Source organism: Equus przewalskii, chromosome 26, assembly GCF_037783145.1.
Source record: "Equus przewalskii isolate Varuska chromosome 26, EquPr2, whole genome shotgun sequence".
Lineage (NCBI taxonomy): Eukaryota > Metazoa > Chordata > Mammalia > Perissodactyla > Equidae > Equus > Equus przewalskii.
Window position 1 is genome coordinate 30,468,393 of NC_091856.1, and position 18,027 is coordinate 30,486,419.

The 18,027-nt window shown below is 52.0% G+C and overlaps 2 protein-coding genes across 51 annotated transcripts in view; one reads left to right on the forward strand and one right to left on the reverse strand.

Annotated features, from left to right (window-relative positions):
* RALGPS1 (Ral GEF with PH domain and SH3 binding motif 1) overlaps positions 1-18,027 on the forward strand; it is a 309,385-nt gene that overhangs the window by 189,573 nt on the left and 101,785 nt on the right. The window lies entirely within an intron of this gene.
* The window catches only part of ANGPTL2 (angiopoietin like 2), a 35,421-nt gene that overhangs the window by 14,493 nt on the left and 2,901 nt on the right, over positions 1-18,027 (reverse strand). Inside the window, exon 2 of the mRNA XM_070595512.1 lies at positions 6,555-7,438. Within this exon, the coding sequence (XP_070451613.1) occupies positions 6,555-7,392 (838 nt within the window). The 5' untranslated portion in view covers positions 7,393-7,438. The remainder of the gene's footprint in view (positions 1-6,554; positions 7,439-18,027) is intronic.

Consider the following 18,027-nt stretch of genomic DNA (forward strand, 5'->3'; position numbering starts at 1 on the left):
GAGGGTAACCAGCATCCAGACCAGACCCTGGGAAAGGAAACCTGTTGCATGGGGAAGCCCGGGCGGGCTGTAGCAGAAGGTCTGTGTGTTGTCTGGGGTAGAGCCAGGTGACTGGAATTTCTGTCCTTTTGGCTGTTACTCTGGACAAATTACCTAAGATATCTTAATGTCAACATTTAGAGAACTTAAAAAAAAGTTTGTCATTTAAACTAAAATTTTCTTGGCAGAATTTCTCTCTGCATGCAGTCATTTTAACTTAAATTACTGTGTTCAAAATATCTATTAAGGGAAAAATCACTTATTCATTTCAAAAAAAAGGTTGACGTAAAACCATTCCAAGTCCTGTGGGTCCATTGGCTCATCCTGGGCTACAGGGCCAGGGTCATCAGGCTTAGTGTCAACATGCTCTTCTTTCAGAGTCGTCACAGGGGGTGCTGACGTTTACAGCAGTGCTCTACCGTTTCACTCAACAAGCCTAGCCACGTTTGTTTTAGGCACTGTAGTGTGATGCTAACTTAATTCTGCTTTCGTTATCGTTTTCTTCTGGGGGAGCATCTCCAGGTTATGACACAGTCTGCCGCATCAGTTCACCACAACAATCCATTTGTGTGACTGGTGAGCTGGCCACAGATGCCTGACCACCAGGATTTTCTGGATTTCTTACAGTTTGCCAAGTGCCGAACTGTTGGGATTTCCAGGCCACAAGATGCCAGATCCCCACTTTTAACAGTAAGGAGTTGATGGTTTATCTCCCGGGGCTGTAAACAGCCTGAGCATTCAGCTGAATGTCTTTCTTGGAAAACAAGTGAGGGATAGAGGGGAGAGCTTGCTATCACACTCAAAAGGCTCTTTGTGGTCAGTTCCCCAAGGTGCTCGAGGAGGAGAAAAGGGAAAGCAAAGCTGGAAGGAAGATGACCCATCTTGAACTCGAGCAGCTTTTGTTTATGAAGAAGCCAGCGAGGAATGCTCTCTCAAGTATCGCTGGATTACGTAGTTCGTCATGAATTTGGGAATCTTATTTTGTTCAACAATAAGATTTGAGAATCAAGACAGCATAGTGCAGTGTAAACAGCACAAGCTCTGGAGACAAGAGACCTGGGTTGGGTTTTCCCTCAGCCTCTGTGACCTTAAAGGCCGAGTCACTGCTGGCTACCATCACCTTCGTCCTCCTCACAATTCCCAGATGTTTCTCCAAGGCTCCGCAGCACATCAGGCTTGGGAGCTCAGTTGGCTAGAGCTGGTCTGCACATGGGACCCACGGCTTTCCACCCAGATTGATGATTGTTGGACCTCCAGAGGAGTGGAAGCCACAGTGAGACAGATCTCCTCCTCTATTTTAAAACACACCATTATGCTAGGGAACCACAATCTAATGGATGTATTTCCTCCTACCAGGAGGAAATAAAATACAGGGGGAGCATCCATCTAGGAAAACACTCTTGTTCAAGTTGTCCGCGCCTCTCTGGCTGTAGACCATCTGTTGTGAGGGATGGGCCGCTCCCATGTAGTGTCAGTGAAGCAATGTGGTTGCCACTTAATGTGGCCCCAAGAGCAGATCATAGCTACTGATTTTCATATATTTAGAGTTAACATATTTAAAGAAATCAGGACTTCCAACTTAGCTATATGTTTAAATGTTGAGTAGAAGTAAATCCAGAGAATGTGTCCCGTTTTGATATAAATTAAAAATCAGATTTATCTGCAGCTTCAGTTGGACCTGCTTACCAGCAGTTGGGAGCATACTATGTTTTCTGTGGGAGAGGCGAGCTCTGTTGTTTTAGATACTGTAGTGTGATGCTGTTGTAATTCTGCTTTATCTTTGTGTGAGTGTGTGTGTGTGTGTGTGTGTGAGTGTGATCTCAGGGTTAGGACACAGTCTACCACACAAATTCACCACAGCAGTGCGTTTCTGTGACTAGTGGGCTGGCCCCAGGCAGTTGGTTCCGCTGGTTCCTCCTAGACCGTGTCGAGGGGGCGGCACGACGTTAGTGGGCTCGCAGTGACGTCTTGTGTTTTTAGAACCTTGAGAGTTCTAATAACAAATCCACCGACTCTGTTCCCAGAGCTCTTTTACAAGGAGCTGCTTGGAACCTGGTACATGAAATAGTGGTAGAGGGTCAGGTCCCAGGCAGCTGGCGCCTGGGGCCAAGTCAAGCATTTATAGAGTGATTTTCACACCAGTTCCCCTCCAGCCTTTCCATGGAAATGTGCAATAATCTCAGAGTGGTTAAGACAGACTTGGGTTTGAGCCTTGGCTGAGCCACTTACTAGCTGTGTAATCTTGGCTATGTTACTTAACCTCTCTGAACCTCAATATCCTGGAAGTTACAAGTTCAGGGACCAATCTTGGCTCTGCCACTGATAGGCTCTGGGACAGGAAATCTGTGCCAGGGGGTCTGAGGCCTTTAACAAGCTCTAATATTTTTTGATTTTATGGCACCATCTTTATCGATTGAGAAACAAATTGAACTGACTGTGTTCTTTTTCTCAGGAGAGAAAACAGCTAGAAATGCTTACTCTTTTTGGTTTTTGAAGATTCATTTCAGACAAAGCCTCGCTGTGGCAGCTGGTGGTAGCACTGCCTTTTCTTTGATCAGTCTCCTGGATAGGCACTGTGGCAGGAGGGCTGGCATGTGCGTGGCTGTGCCTGGGCTGAGCTGAGGAATAGTGTCCCAGGCCTCCCAGAACCATCCTGAGGCTCCATCCTGTCCTTTGCTTTGCGTCTTAGAGAGGGACCCCTGCAGCCTTCCTCTTTAACAGACCTGGTCGACAGGTGTGTGTGTGTATGTGTGTATGTCAAGGGTACCCAGGTGGTGAAGAATGTATGAATGTAAGAAAGAGTGGAGAGGAAGGGAGAGCAGCAGCAGGACCCTCAGAAGAGAGGGCCACAGGCAGGGCCGTTTGCCCCAGGCCTCATCACAAACATCATCCTAACTGAAATGTCCCCAGGTCTGGCCAGACCTGAGAGAGACAGGACAAAACCCAAGCAAGATGCCAGGGGAGCCAGGAGCTGCCTGGGCCTCCCTCACTCTGGCTCTCAGAGGCCTGGGCCTGGCCTGGGGCCAGCCTGTTACTGTCTGGCTGGGAACAAGCTGGTGACTGCAGCTTCAGATAAGCGGCCATGGCTCCCTCACTTTCCTGGGGAAGGGCGTGCTGTGGGCTGAGTGTCCCAGACAATGAGGAAAGGAGCAGATGGCTCCGAGGTTGTGGAATGAAAGAGTGAGAAGCTGCCAAGGCGTGAGTGCACAGGTGTTTAATTGCAAAGGTGTTTCTGGCCGAGGGATGTCCCTGGGACAAAGAATCTGTTGGGCGAGAGCACAGAGGAAGGCTGTGTCTTCCAGGACCAGAACCTGCCCCAAGCTCTCCAAACAGGCCTGATAAGAGCTCTCTGCTGATTGGCTGACAGAGACCATCTGCCTTTTCCTTTCAGCTTGTCCAACACCAGGAAAGGGCAGGGCCCTCCTGGGACACCCTCTTCAGGGCTCCGCCTACCCATTCAGCTTCACAGCCGGGTGCTCAGTCCCCGCTGGGCACAGCCTTGTTGGGAGCTCAGCAGTGTCATGGGTCACAAGGAAACTGTTACTGACAATCAGTACCAACATTTGAGAGGGCTTTACTTAAAAAAAAAAAAAGGTAACTTATAACGACTTAGGTTCTCTCCATAATAAAAATCACTGCCATTCCCTCCAGGAAGATGTGCTTTCTCAAGTGGGAGAGAAGGCAGGTTGGGTGCGTACAGGAACCTTAGGATGCACGCAGCCCACGCTGGATCGTGAACGTGAAGAAGCAGGGGATCCAAACCATTCGAGGTACCAAGAGTCGGGCCGTGCCGCTGGGTCCTCACGTGGCCCCATCTCATCAGGGACCCACTAATAATTCAGTTTCCCCACGCCCAAGTCTGCCTGGGAGACTCTTACAAATCCTTCAAGATGCAACACTGAAGTCCCTGCCTCTGTCCAGCTTTTCCCCTCAGAGAGACTCAGTCGTGCCACCCAGTGTCCCCACAGCCCCTCATTTGCCCCTCTGCAGGACTCCGAGCACACGGGGACCACAGCCATGGCTTTCACTGCATTCCTGATTTCAGCTACTTTGTTATGGTGGTCCCATAAATTCTCTCATTCTGGACATTTTGGCCTTGGCAGATGCTCCCTCTCAGAGAAATCCTTTGTCAGACCTGATGTGCTGATTTTAGGGGATGGAACTGGTGTGTACTGGATGGATCCCAGTGCCTTCATGCATCTGCCACATTCCCCATCCTGAGTTCCTGAAGGTCAGAGATCATAGTTTTCACCTGCCTCCCCAGCTTTAGCTGTGTGACTGGCACAGAGTAGGGGCTCAGCCATTGTTGGCTGCCCCATGTGACATAATACCACATGCCTGATTGCATTGAGTTTCCACAGCAACCCTGTGATAGTATGACTCTTGTCCCCACTTTACAGAGGAGAAAATTGAGGCTCAGAGGAGTTAAGTAACTTTCTCATGAGCAAACAGCTAACAAGGGATAGGTGCAAACCTCGGTCGTTATTCCTACACTATATATCTATTAGCTCAGGAACGTCCTGAAATTGTTGAGTCAGAAACCAGAGATGTTCAGGCAAGAAGAGATGTATTGGGTACCACTGAGCCTGACTCACGTCAGGATTATAATAACAGTCAGCGGAGCCTTCATTTGGTGTCCAGGGGCCTGCTTTACCTGCTGAGTCTGCTATCAAGACCTATTAGCGGGGCTGGCCCCGTGGCCGAGTGGTTAAGTTCGTGCGCTCCGCTGCAGGCGGCCCAGTGTTTCGTTGGTTCGAATCCTGGGCGCGGACATGGCACTGCTCATCAGACCACGCTGAGGCAGCGTCCCACATGCCACAACTAGAAGAACCCACAACGAAGAATACACAACTATGTACTGGGGGGCTTTGGGGAGAAAAAGGAAAAAATAAAATCTTTAAAAAAAAAAAAAAAGACCTATTAGTACACTCTGCCCTCTCTTTTGGAGCTTCTGATTTAAAACAGACACACGTACAGATGAACCAGTCATTAACTGTAGAATGCCAGAGCTAAAAAGGGACTGTTTATTTATTTCAATTTCCTTGTTTCAAGATGAAGAGACCAAGACCGAAGGGGACTCACAGCTACCATGTACTGAAACTTACCACGGGCCCAGCACCATGCTAAACACATTTTTTTCAGTATTTCGTTTAATCCTCAGGTAGGCACTATTTTAATCTGTCCCCAGTTGAAAGATGAGGAAACTGAGGCTCTGAGGGGCAAAGTGACTTGCTTAATATCCCAGAGCTAAGCAGTGGGGGAAGCAGAATCTGAATCCAGTTGGTCTGCTCCAAAGCTCGTTTTCAACCCGTACACCCAGCAGAGGGCTTTCCTGCAAGGTGCTGTACCCCGTGCCCAGCTCCCGTCCCCCCACGGACCTGCAGACAATGCCTCCTTTGTCTTTTGCACAGGCCACCCTCTTGCACTCAGGTTCAGCCCCTCTCTGGAATTAGCAAGAAGCTGCTCTTCCCAGTACCAGTGGTTATTTTCAGAAGTGTGAAATAAGTGTAAAACAGGATATTTTCAGTAAAAATATCTCCCTGCTTATACAGTGAAGTGGTACCAAAATCACTGACTTGGAGCAGATATGTGGTTAGTTTTCACGAAGATGAGTCTAGTTCTCACAGGACAGCCCGTTTGTGGAAGGCTCACAGGGTCCTGGATGAATGAGAGGCTGAGCTTCAGGGGGCTGGGCTCCTGGTCCCCCAGAGTCTTAGAGCACAGAGGAGTCAGCCCTAGATTTAAAGTGAAAAGGCCTGAATTCAAATCCAGCCTGAGGATCCTCAGACTGTGCGCAAGTCACTCAACCTCTCAGTAAACCTTCCTTCAGGAGCTCAGGAGTTAAGGATGTAAATAATGTAATATATGTGAAAGTGCCCAGCGCCAGGGTCTTGGTCAAGCTTCAAAACCCCTTTCCCCCACCATAATAATATTCTGAGAATTAGCATAGTTTAAGATGAAACGTGTATTTAAGAGCATATGGAGTAATCATTGAAAATTCTAGACAGCAGCAGACTCTAGGAAATGTGTGGGCTTTAGAAAGTGCTCCCCACCCCCCAGCCCCGAGTGTGTTTATCATACTTTTCCTGTGATAACACTTTTCCTTTGGCCTGTTTCCTTGGTGAGCATTTACCGAATGCCAGTTCTGTGCCAGGCACAGTACAAGAGCTTGCAGGAGAGGGATGCTCCTTGCCAACACAGACCATCTAGTGCAGAACCCCACAAGCTACAGGCCTGGGGTTCTTTCCTATCAGAAGGCAGAGAACATCTGTTCTCTTCTGAGACTCCCCCTTTTCCCTGGGTCGTCTACCTTGGAGCATCTTTCTAAGGAATGTGGTCCCCCTCTCACCCCACCAGCTCCAGCAGCTTGGCCCAAGGGACTGCTGGGGGATTGCACAAGTCTGTTGGCCAGGCTTCAGCTTGCCGTGGCTTTTCCCCCACTTGTGGTCACAGCCAAGGGAAGCCTGGCGCCTGGCTGTGAGGCCCAGATGGAGCGGGCTCCCGGAAGGACTTACCCGACGGCTTGTCTGTGGAGGACGGGAGGCTGGTGAGGGTGGGCATGGTGGGCAGAGGGGGTGGTGGCAGCACCTTCAAGTTCTGGTCGCTCTGGATCTCGTTGGTGGAGATCTGATTGATGATGCGGTTGTAGGGGGGCGGCTGGTAGACCGGGGGCGGCTGGTAGACCCGGGGCGGGGTGGCGGGGGGTGGCTGGGGCACGGGCCTGGCGGCGGGCACCCGCTGGCAGTGCTCCTCGAGCTGTGCGATGATCTCCGACTGGTTGTGGGCCAGCGTGGCCAGGTGCTGGTACTTGTGCTCCAGGTCCTTGTACTTGCTGGCCAGCTGCAGCATGTCGGCCGTCTGGTTGAGGATCCTGTTCTCCAGCTGGGAGAGCTCCAGCGCGTTGTCCCGCTTGCGGATGATCTCATGCAGGAGCTGCATGTAGAGCTGCGTGACTCGCGAGTTCATGTTGCGGCTCTCTTTGCGCAGCAGCTTCACCTCGCTCACGATGCCGCCGTCCACCTCCACTAGCTGCTGCAGCGTCTCAATCTGTCGCTTCTGCTTGAGCAGCTCGTTGTTGAGCAGCTCCAGCTCCTGCTTGTGCACCCGGTTCTCCAGGAGCACCTCAGGCTCCTTGGAGTTGACGCAGATGGCCCCTGTGACCCGCTGCTGGGGCACAATGAAGGTGTAGGTGCACTTGTCCTGGGACTCACCGGCCCGCTTGTACCTGTTCAGGTAAATGTACTCACTTGGTGAGGCCTCCTCAGTGCCTTCAAAAGCCTCCTTCTGGCCCACAGTGGCTCCCATGGCGGCCAGCAGTCCCAGCCACCAGCATGTCACACCCAGTGGCCTCATGGTCCTTGCAAAATGGTGGTTCTTTGCGAACAGAGCCTATGAAAACCTGAAAGTAAACAGAAGGGGAGACTCAGTAACGGTCCTGTCCCTGCCAGCGCCCTGTGCCATAAATGAGCTCAGCCTTCTCTCCAGGCAGATCTTTCCAAAAATGCAGCTTCAGGAGGCAGCCCTTCTGGAAGCAACAGAAGGAGAAAGGCAGGTCCTGCAAACAGGACAGAGCCAGCCCTGCCCTCACCAGCAGAGGTAGAGAGGAAAAGGGAGGGGACTGGAGCATCTGAAGGCAGGAGGCCATGGCCCTGCCACTCCTGCAGCCAGCTCCAATGCCCAGAGCCCTCTTGCTGAGCTGCTGGCCTGGAGCCTGGGGTCCACCTGAGGGCAGCCTGAGGCTGGGGAGGGGAGGCAGAGGCCGGGTTGTCGGATCTCCCTTCTCCTCTGCCTCCCACTCCTCAGACTGTTAAGTCTCCCCATTCTCCGTGTTCATAACCCCCTGGACTGTCCCTTGTAATGCCTATCATACTTGTGATGAACTGGAGTCCTGTGTGATTGCCTCTGCTCGACCCTGTGCTTCATGGGGGCAGGCACTGTGTCTCATTCAGTCCTCTAATCCACGGGATGCTGTACCCAGCAGGCTTTTGGCAAATATGCATCAAATGAATGAATTGCTAGACATAATCTGGAGTGTGTTCAGTTTGTGGTGGACAGTGTCAATGGAAGGATATGTCTCGTCACGTGGCTTTGGTCTGTGTGTTAGCCAAGCTACAGAGCCCAAACAGGAACAAACAACTGAGCTCTTCTAAATCCAAATATTTGCAACAGCCAGTAACCGCATGGTCTTGATCACTGCAACGTGATTAAACCAGGCGGGAACAGAAAACAGACATGTGTCCTGGATTTGTTTCTATTCTTGGACCATTCACTCTTCAACAGATAGCCATCAAACATCTGTGATCTGCTAGGTAGGGTGCTGGCTGCTGGAGATACAGCTGCAAACAGGACAGAGCCAGACCTGCCCTCACCGGGCTTACCTGAGTGCCGTGAAGCACAGGCAGTATGTACCATGAACGGGGATAGTGGGGCAGTGACCTAATGGAGGGGTCAGGGAAACTTCCCTGAGAAAGCGACCTTTACGCTGACCCTTGAGGGATGAGTAGGAGTTAGCCAGGCCAAGAGGGAGAGGACGGACATACACAGATCCCTCCTCTCGCCTACTCAAGGACATTGCCCCGCCACTTCTCCCCATCCCATCTGCATGACCTGTTTTTCCTACAGTCATGCTGTTATTTCTCTCAACTTAAAGAAAATCCTCTTGACCTCACATCCCGTCTCCAGCTACTGTTCCACTTCTCTCCTCCTCTTTTTAGCAAAACCCTCCACAGAGTTGCCTGCGCTCACTGTTGCCAGAACATCACTCTCTTCCTGTTCTCTCTTGAGCCCACTCTCGTCAAGCCTGGCCCCCTCCCCGTCACTCCAAGAGCTCTAGAAGGATCACCAGTGGCCTCCACTTACAGACCAAATGGCCAGTTCTTGGTCCTCATGAACCCTTTGCCTCTCCACGCTGTGGGACGTGGTTGGTCACTGCCTTCTTGGACCTCCTTTCCCACATGCCACCCTTTCCTCCTCTCTCACTGGCTGCTCCAGCTCTGTCTCCTTTGCTGGTTCATCCTCCAGTTCCTGTCCTGCGGGGCCCGGAGCTCCGTCCTCAGACCTCTGGACCTTGGTGATCTCGTCCAGTCTTGTGGCTTTGATTACCTTCAAGCACTGATAATTCACACATTTGTTTACCCAGCCTGGACCTCCCCCGTTGACTCTGGACTGATACATCCAACTGCATGACATTTCCACTCGGCTTTCTACTGGGCGGTTCAAACTGAGCTTATCCAGAGATGAACCTAGTGTTCCCCACGCCTCCATCCCAACCTGTTCATCCCAGTTTTTCCTTTGTTAGTAAATGGCAACTCCATTCTTGTTGCTCAGGGCAACAACCTTAAAGTCATCCTTGACTCACTCCTTTCTTTCATATCTCACGTCTAGTTCACCACCAAGTTCTAATAGCAGTATCATGGCAATAGTCCCAGAATCCTGCTGTTTCTCCCCGCCTCCCCCGCACCCTGGTGCTACCCACTCTCACCTGGACCTGACTGCTCTCCTGCCCCTGCCCTTGCCCACTGCATCCTCTCCTCAACCCAGCAGCCAGGTTTTTTTTTTTTTAAAGAAATACTTTTTTAAAAAAAAGTCAAATCGGGTCACTCTTCTACTCAGAATCCTCCGGTGGCTCCTCATCTTGGAGGAAAGGCTAACGGGTCTCTAAGGCCATTCTGATCTGGCACCAGTCCCTCCCTGACCTCATCCCTGAGCCCTCTCATCCTCCCTCACCCCACTGCAGCCGCACTGGCCTCCTGTGTGTTCCTCGCGCTCACCAGCACACTTTTGACTCAGGGGCTTTGCACTTGCTGTGCCCTGTCTAGAACACTCTTGCCCCCTTTCCTCATTGCTCACTCCCTCGCCTCTTTCAGGTCTTTGCTGAAACATCACCTTCCCAGTGAGGCCCTCCCTGCTTATTTAAAATCATGACCTTGCCACCTTCCCACATTTTCACCTCTGTGCAGGTGGGAGCTGCACAGAGGAGGCCATTTATTATATCTGTTAATAACATCCATTTACTGAGTGCCCACTTTATACGTGTCCCTGCACTAAATGTTTTGCAAGTGTTTTCTACTTTACTGAATTCTCACAATGTCTTTTTAAGGTAGATACTGTTTACTTCCATTTTACAGATGAGGAAACTGAGACTTAGAGAGGCTTAGTAAGTTGCCTAAGGTCACACAGCTGGAAGGTGGCAGAACCAGGACTCAACCCTGCTCTGATGTACTTAAATCTTCAAACTTTTAGTGATTACACAGAAATGCACTTAATCTGGTTTGTAGTAGTAAAAAAGTGTTAGCATCGCCACTTTCTGAGTTCACGTTAATTTACGCTGAAATAATCATGACACAGAACCTAAAGGTTTTGTCTTCCCCAGGCCCCTTTGGGGGTGTCCTAGGTGAGCAGCCTGGCTCCAGGCTCCACCTCATGCCAGCCAGTGGGCACTTACGGAGCAGACCTGTGCTCCTCAGGGCCCTGCTGAGCTGTTTTGCACTTGAAAGAGCAAGCCAAGCGTGGTGCTGATGGTCGGCTTGGGGCCTCTGGGGCGAGGCAAAGAAAGGTGTTCGGGAGCCTCGGGTTTGGGCTGGGCCGGGAGGTCGGGCTGCAGTGACGTGAGTGGAAACTGGGCTGAGTTTGTGAGTGTTTGCCTGGTTTCCAGTGCACTTTGGCAACTCCAGCGCTGGCGGCCACACCCGGCCCAGAACAATGGGGAGGAGCTGCCCTCCCGGCTAAGGTGGGCCTGCCTGCTGCCTTCCACAGCCGCTCACCTGTGGCAGCTGGCGACAGACACCTCTCTGTGCCGGTGCTGAGGCCGATGCTGATCCTGATGCCGGCGAGGGCCTCCACCGTGGCCAAGAAACTGCCAGATGCCCAGGGAGGCAGCTTGGCTCCAGGAAAGGGTTGGCTTCCAAACCTTCCCATGCCTCAGGGCCTGGCAGGGCAGCACTGTTTATGGTTGAGCTCTGTCCCCTCCCGAGCGTGGGCTCGCACAGCCTCCCCAGCGCAGTTCTGTACTCTTGGACTTGAGATCCCGAAGGCTGAGCCTCTGTGAAGTGGGTGATTCAACCCGCCTTGCACACTAGGTAAGGAACATGGAAGTGCTCTGCAAACTAGAGATGGGGATAACCTGACAGCAGACAGCAAAGCCTGGCTAACGGTGGAGCACTGACCATGTGCAGGCAGTTTGTCCGGGACTGTTAGCGTCACCCCGTGGAGATACCATGATTAATTCTCCCATTTCGCGCTGATGGACTTGTTCCATGCCACAGAGTTGGGGTCCCTGGAAGCTCTGCTGGTTAGACTGGGTCCTGGCTCTCTTGGTGTCCCCAGCATCTCACACAGCGCTGGGCACAGAGGGGGAGGCCAGAGATGTGCGGCCACAGTCAGAGACTGTGCTGTCTTTAAAGAGCATTTCTCACGATTATTTGATTAAAGAGAGGACGGAAACTTGACAATACTCTGCGGGTTTTCAGTTTCAAGGCCCTTTGCACGCACATTGTCTTGTTTAATCATTACAGTGTTCAGAGCTGGTTAGTAGTAGCATGCCATTTTGAGGGTGAGGAAACTGGAGCTCAGAGAGGTGTCAGGTGCCTTGCTCAAGGTGGCGTTGCTCGTGGTGGGACCAGTGGTGAAGCTGCATGATTCCTGGTCTTACTGTCACATTTCCTGGGGATCAGGGCTTAGCGGGAATGACCTGGAGCTGACTGGGTTACGAGAAGGAGCGGAAGGAGTGGGGCACGGTGCTGGGTACCTGACAGACACTGCCCTAGGTGTTCCTCCGTCTTGTAAATGGGGCACTGAAACCTGGACACGCCAAGTGACTTGCCCAGGAGCACATGGCAGATAAGAGGCAGAGCTGACCCAGCCTGGAGCTTGGGTCAGCCTGACACCACGGGTTGTGCTCTTTGCGCTGCCCTCGATCTTGAGTCGTTTATTTTCCTTAAAGATTCCACCCCGCTTTGCTCAGTTTTTTGTTAGTTTGGCAGTTCTTAATGGGCAGTAATGAGTTTGTTTACTTTTGCTCTCTTCATATTTATTCAACTAATTGCATCCCGAGAGAAATAACCCCCCAGCATTCCAGCCTTCTTAGGCCTGGAGAAGAACTCAACTCCAGTCAAAGTGGTGCTCCTCAGTTTCTTCCTATGACCAACAAAGAAAAGCAAATCCAACTGTTTTCCTTGGCTTCAAAATGAAAATAAAAATGATTCTTGAAATTGCTTTTCCACATTGTGTTGTGAGGAGTTTCCATTATGCATGGGTTTCCCTCCCCACAAGTGGGGCTGGTGTGACCGAGCCACGTGAAGGCCTCTGCACACTGGCAGGCGGCCTCCCCAGGGCTTGGGTCCCACCCAGCCTTCGGTGGGCAGCGCCAAGCATCCCTCCTTGGCCTGGTGCGGTGGGGCCACACACTGTGTGTCCATGTCCCACTGAGCACCACGGCACTGCAGCCCAGCTGAGGGGCCACTTGGTGGGAAGAATCATCTTTATAAGATGGAGCTGTGTGTCCTGCCCTGTGGCAGAAGCTGCTGGCCCTGGGTACTCTTGTGAGTTCTCCCTCCAAAGGTTAGGAGTGAGAAAAGTTCAAATGCTAAAAATAATAACTACAGCCAATTATCCCTATGACCCAAGCACTTTATATACATTATCTCATTTAATCCTCCCAACAGCTCTGGGAGGGAAGTCCTGTTATTTTAGGGCTGCCATGCATGGTGGCCCAAGTTATGCACTGTGCAACTCTAGGAAATACAACTCACATTCATAGTCTTTGTAGTTTTGTGTATTTATGTTACAGCAGTTGTCTAGATTCCACAAAGATGCTTTTACGGCTAACAGCAGGGCCCGCAGTTATCCCCCCTTTTCAGATGAGGAAACTATTGAGATCCGAAGACCCTGAGTCATTTTGCCTAAAGTCACTGAATAACTAAGTAGCAGAGCCGGTAACAGAACCCCAAAATATACTGTGCTGAATGCATAGATACAGAGGTCTGAAGTCACAGGAGACTCAGAAGAGGTTGTTTTCTGGCCACCCCCACCACCAGGCAGGGGGAGGACAGGAGAGCTCTTGGGGTCCCCGGGCCTGCTGACCCTGGGAAACCTCCAAATGAAAGCCAGCTCTCAGGATGGCGTTTCATCCTAAGTCCCAGGGCTGTCCTGTTTGGAGGGCTCACAGCACCCTCCTCTCCCTCCCCAGCCAGCCCTGCCCCATCGCTCTGGGATCACAGATGAAGGCCAGGTATGCCTCCAGGCCAGAGGCACTGCAGGAGGCCTGAGAAGTGGGCCTCTGCCAAGGCGGGAAGGGAATCTGGAACTGCCACTTGGCTTTGAGTGCACCTGGCTGGCCCATGATGTCTGGGTTCTGGGATACTAGGAACTTGAGCTGTGCCTGAGTGAGTCTGATGGACCTGAGCACAAATCATGGTTGATAAGCCAACATCAGGACAGAAAAGAGAAAAATCAAAACTTCAAAGTTGACACACAGTTTTTCCTACTAAAGCTGGTTGAGATGTATGGCATGCCAGAGGGCTGGTCCCCAAACCAATTGATAATCTAGGATGTGGGAGGGATCCACATAAAGGAAAATTCCAGAAGAAAAGGCCCAGGAGGGCCCAGCTGACCACATGCCCAATAGAATTTGTTTGTTGTTGTAGACCAATGTCATTTGTCATAAACTTACTATGTGCCCAGCTGTGCTCTATCTCATTAGTGCTTACAATGCTGTGCATAGGATGCCCCAGTTGAGGCCTGTTGTCTCATGTGATTATTGATAGCACTCCTTTTACTCTCAAAAGTGTCCTGATTGGGTAACAAATTACGTGGTCCCCTCACCTAGGAGAAAGGTATTATTATCACAGTTTGAGTAGAGGAAACCCAGGTGCAGAAAGGTTAGGTCACTTGCCGAAGTCCCTTGGAGTAAACATCAGGACTAGGATTTAGGTGTCAGCTGCAAGGTCCACGCCCTCCAAGATTGTCTCTCCAACTAGTATGAATGAAAGGTGCCTGCCTGTCTGCTGAATGGCCGCCATGTGGATGCTTCTTAGTCACTGTTGACTGAGTAAGTAGACATGGCTTTCAGGTCAGCACAAGGACGGGTTTTGTTGAGTGTTAGAAACATCTTCTCGATCATCCAAGTGGTGAGACCCTCGAATGGGCATGTAGGATGGGCAGTGGCAGCCTCACCTTAGAAAACCTGGAGAAGGGACTGTGTATTACTTGTCCTCGGTGATTCACCACCAGCCCGGAGGCCAGGCAGGGAAAGCCACATCTCCAACTGCCATCCCCTCCCACCCTAGGATCCGGTGAATCATTTCCCACCAAAAGGCCGTGTGGGCACCCAGGCCAATTCCTAGACCCTGGCAGCTCAGCTCTCATAAGACCTTCAAATGAGCCATTTGTCCATCCATCCAGCCTTCCATCCATTTAGCCTTCCCAGCCAGCCAGCCATTGTGTATTGCTCTAGCCTGTGTCTGGCCCTGTTGCAGGTGATGAGGACACAGGCATGAGCCAGAGAAGCAGATAGTATAGGATCAGACAGATTTGCCTGGAAGAGTGGCAGCTGGGGATTGAATCTGCCTGATGCCCTGGGCTCTCGTCCTCCTGCCCCTGGTGAGTTGCTGGCTCCAGAGAAGAGCTGAGTTCATAGAGCAGGCGGGTTGTGGTCATACCGTGAGATCATAGGCAAGAAGGGATGTGGTTAGGCAGTGGGGAGCTGCTTGCCTTTGCCAGGGGGACAAGGATGCTGCTGTTACTTTTTCATTGTGCATTATTTGGGAGCCATTTTGAGATTTCCCCCAAAGCCCGCGCACTGAGCCCTCTGTGCCAGGAGCCTCAGCCAGCAGAGCAGAGGCGGGGAGAATCTGCAGAAGCCATTTCAGAGCCCGGCTTCTGAGTTGGCTGCTGTGGTTCCAGCAGTGCCTGCTGTGCTCTGGAGCCCTGGAACTGGGGGAGCCTCAGACAAGAGGGAGAAGCCAGGGAGTGGGCGGACAGTGCGGCCCCAGGGTGGCTTCCTGGGAAATCCAGGCGTTGCCTGGAGCTGCTCTTCTGGGCCAGGCTGAGTGGTTGGCACCAAGGCCATGTTGGCCTGTAGGCATGGGCTCATCCCTGGAGCACTGGGACAAGCACTTTTTGTGCCTCCCTTACTGATCTCAGCCTCTCTCTAGGGCAGGAACTATGACTGTCCCCATTTCACAGATGAAGAAACAGAGGTAAGGGATGAAGTCACTTGCCCGGGGCCACAGAGCTACCAAGTGGTGGAGCCGGGCTTGGAAGCATGTTTGTCTACCCCAGAGCCAGGTTTCTTGCCACAGTCCTAAGTGCCTCCCTGCTCCTAGGCGCTGTCTCCGCTGCACCCCACAGTGCATGCAGCTCCAGGTCTGTCTTTCTGAGATGCACATCTGGTCGTGCCAGTGTCCTACTTAAAAACAGAGCGTGCATCGTCCGCCTCTGCACGCACTGTTCTTTGTGCCCCAGGACCTCCCCCGTGTCCCATGGATGCGTGCTGTCTTCCTTTCTAAGTGGACCTCATAAGTCCACTTCTCTGGGAAGGCGTCCACGTGCGCTGAGGGCTGCTTCCCTCCTCCAGCTCCTGGGAGCAGCTGTGGCTGCTTCCCTCACAGCACCCGAGACACGACTTGTGCTCATCTGGCTGTCTACTCGACGGCGAGCTTCTAAAAGCAGGGGTCGGGGCAGGTCACCCTTGCTGTCCCCAAGACCCAGGATGGAAGCCAGGTTACTGAATAGGAATTCCAGGATTTCTTCCGGTGAACGTGTTTCCTGAATGTTGCCTGGTGCCAGCCACTGTGCGGGGTCTGGAGACAGAGCAGGACCAAGGTGGGTTGCTGCCCGCACAGGCCCACAGTAGCAGAGGAGACAGAAGGCAGGCCTTTGTGATGTAGGGTGACCGGTGTCCTGATGGGGTGCCTCAGGGGGCTAGAGGGGCACCTAATCCAGCGGGGGTGGGTGTCGGGGGACACAAGGTAGGAGGGGAGGCATCCCAAAAGAGACCTTGGCTGCACAGCACAGAGGGGAATTGGCACCCTGGGGTTGGGAGGCTTGTTTGTCTGGGTCTGAGGCATGCTTCCTTCCTTCCTTCATTCATTCCACAGATCCCTTCTCTGCCTGGCCCTGGGTGGGTATTGGAGGTTCAGCAGTGGCTAAAAGATACAACCTTTTGCTTGTGGAGGTTGGTGGGGGCCACCTCCGGCAGGGCTTTGGTCACTCCTGGAGCTGGGCGGGTCCTCAGGCATCTCTCAGAGTTAAGAACAGAGTTCATTCTGGGCTTTTCTGAGGTGGTCTTGGGCCTGCCTTTCTGGAGGCCTAGGCGGCAAGGGGAGGCTGCTGGCCCCAAGACAGGCTGGCTCACCAGAGAATGGAGCTAACACAATAGCTCGATTGTAAGAGCCGTCCCCCCACCCCCAACATGTTCACATTTCTGTGATCAGAATGTGTCTTATAATTGATGTGTACGTGTAACGGGACATTGTGACGTCCGTGTCCCCCCCCCCCCCCGGTTGTTATTAAACCAGTTGATGGGATGGAATAGGGTTTTGTCATAGAAACTACCCTTGGAATGAGGTTCCAAGGTGACCTATCTATCACCACAAACTCCAAGCTGTCAGTGGCTGAATAATCCTTCTATTTGGGGTGTTTTATATAAATTCACAGAAAAGAAATGCTGTTGCATGAATTGATTCATTCTTGAGATTTCCGCAGTGTGTTTGTCCAGGATGGCGGCAGGCTGGGGTCAGATGAGCCCAGTTCTCAGTCTAAGTCCTTGCTTTTGGGCCTACTCGTAGGGGGACCTCAGCAGAGGTGCTGCACCCTCTGGGACTCAGTGTCCTCCTCCGCCAAGTGGGGACAGCACCACCCATCTTGCAGGGCCCTCTGAGTGCCTCATACCTCCTTTTTATGAGTCGCACACTGCTGTGCCTTTGTGTGATTGTTAGTCACCTTCTGCCTCCTCCCCCCGGGCAGTGGGCCCACGGAGAGAGCCCCCCCGCCAACTGCTGTCAGTTGAGACATTTCAGTGAAACGGGCTGTGACTCAGAAGGAGGCCAGAATGCACCTGCCTTGGGTGGGGTTGCTGCCTTATGTTGGTGCTGACGTAGCTGCCAGTTGCCATCTCGCCGATGTCTTCTCAGGAACTGCTCAAGACACCCAGTATAGACCTTATATAGACCCAGTATATGGCCCAGTATAGACCATGAGGACCTGTGCTCTGATGCTGCAGCCCTTGGAATCTCCAAGTAGGGATAGGAAAAGCATGAATGGCATCTCGGTCATGTTGGCGAGTGTTGGCCCGTGCTCTGCCCGCTGAGTTGGGGCCGGGGTTCCATGGTGCTGATGTAGGGGACAGCGGTGCAGAGCACCGGCACGTGGGTTTCTGACGTCAGGAAGCCTGGCTTGGAATTGGCTTGCCTCTTGCTGACCACATTCCCACAGGCACACAGTGTGGCTGTGCTGAGGCTCATGTGTAAGAGGACCGTCAGTAAGGCCTGTTCTGTCTCAGAGTTGACTTCCGTGACAGGCAAACGAGGCATTGGGATTGGGGAAGCACATGGTGTTCAGATAGATGGGGCAGCATTCTATAGGACAGTAACCAAAACAGATTTGGCTACTGGGGGCACTGGGCAGGGACCCAGTAACAGGGTCAGGAAAAGAGAAGTCAAGATGCCTTGAACAGGGCAGTACAGTGCAGTAGGGAAAGGCATGGACTTTGGAGTTAGACTGACCAGGGTTCAGGTCCCACATAATCACCACTCGTGTGACCTTGAGCCACTTACTTAACCTCTCTGAGCTTCAGTTTTGTCATCTGTAAAATGGGATGCTAAAACAAGAACCTATCTCCTAGGATTATGGTGAGGACGAAATGAGGTAATGCATGTGCCTTACTTAGCCCACTGGGTCTTAATAAATCATCGTGTCATGGAGGAGTGGATGTGAAATGGCTTAGTTGTTCTACCCATGAGCTTGCAGCAATACTGTGCAGTACCCTCC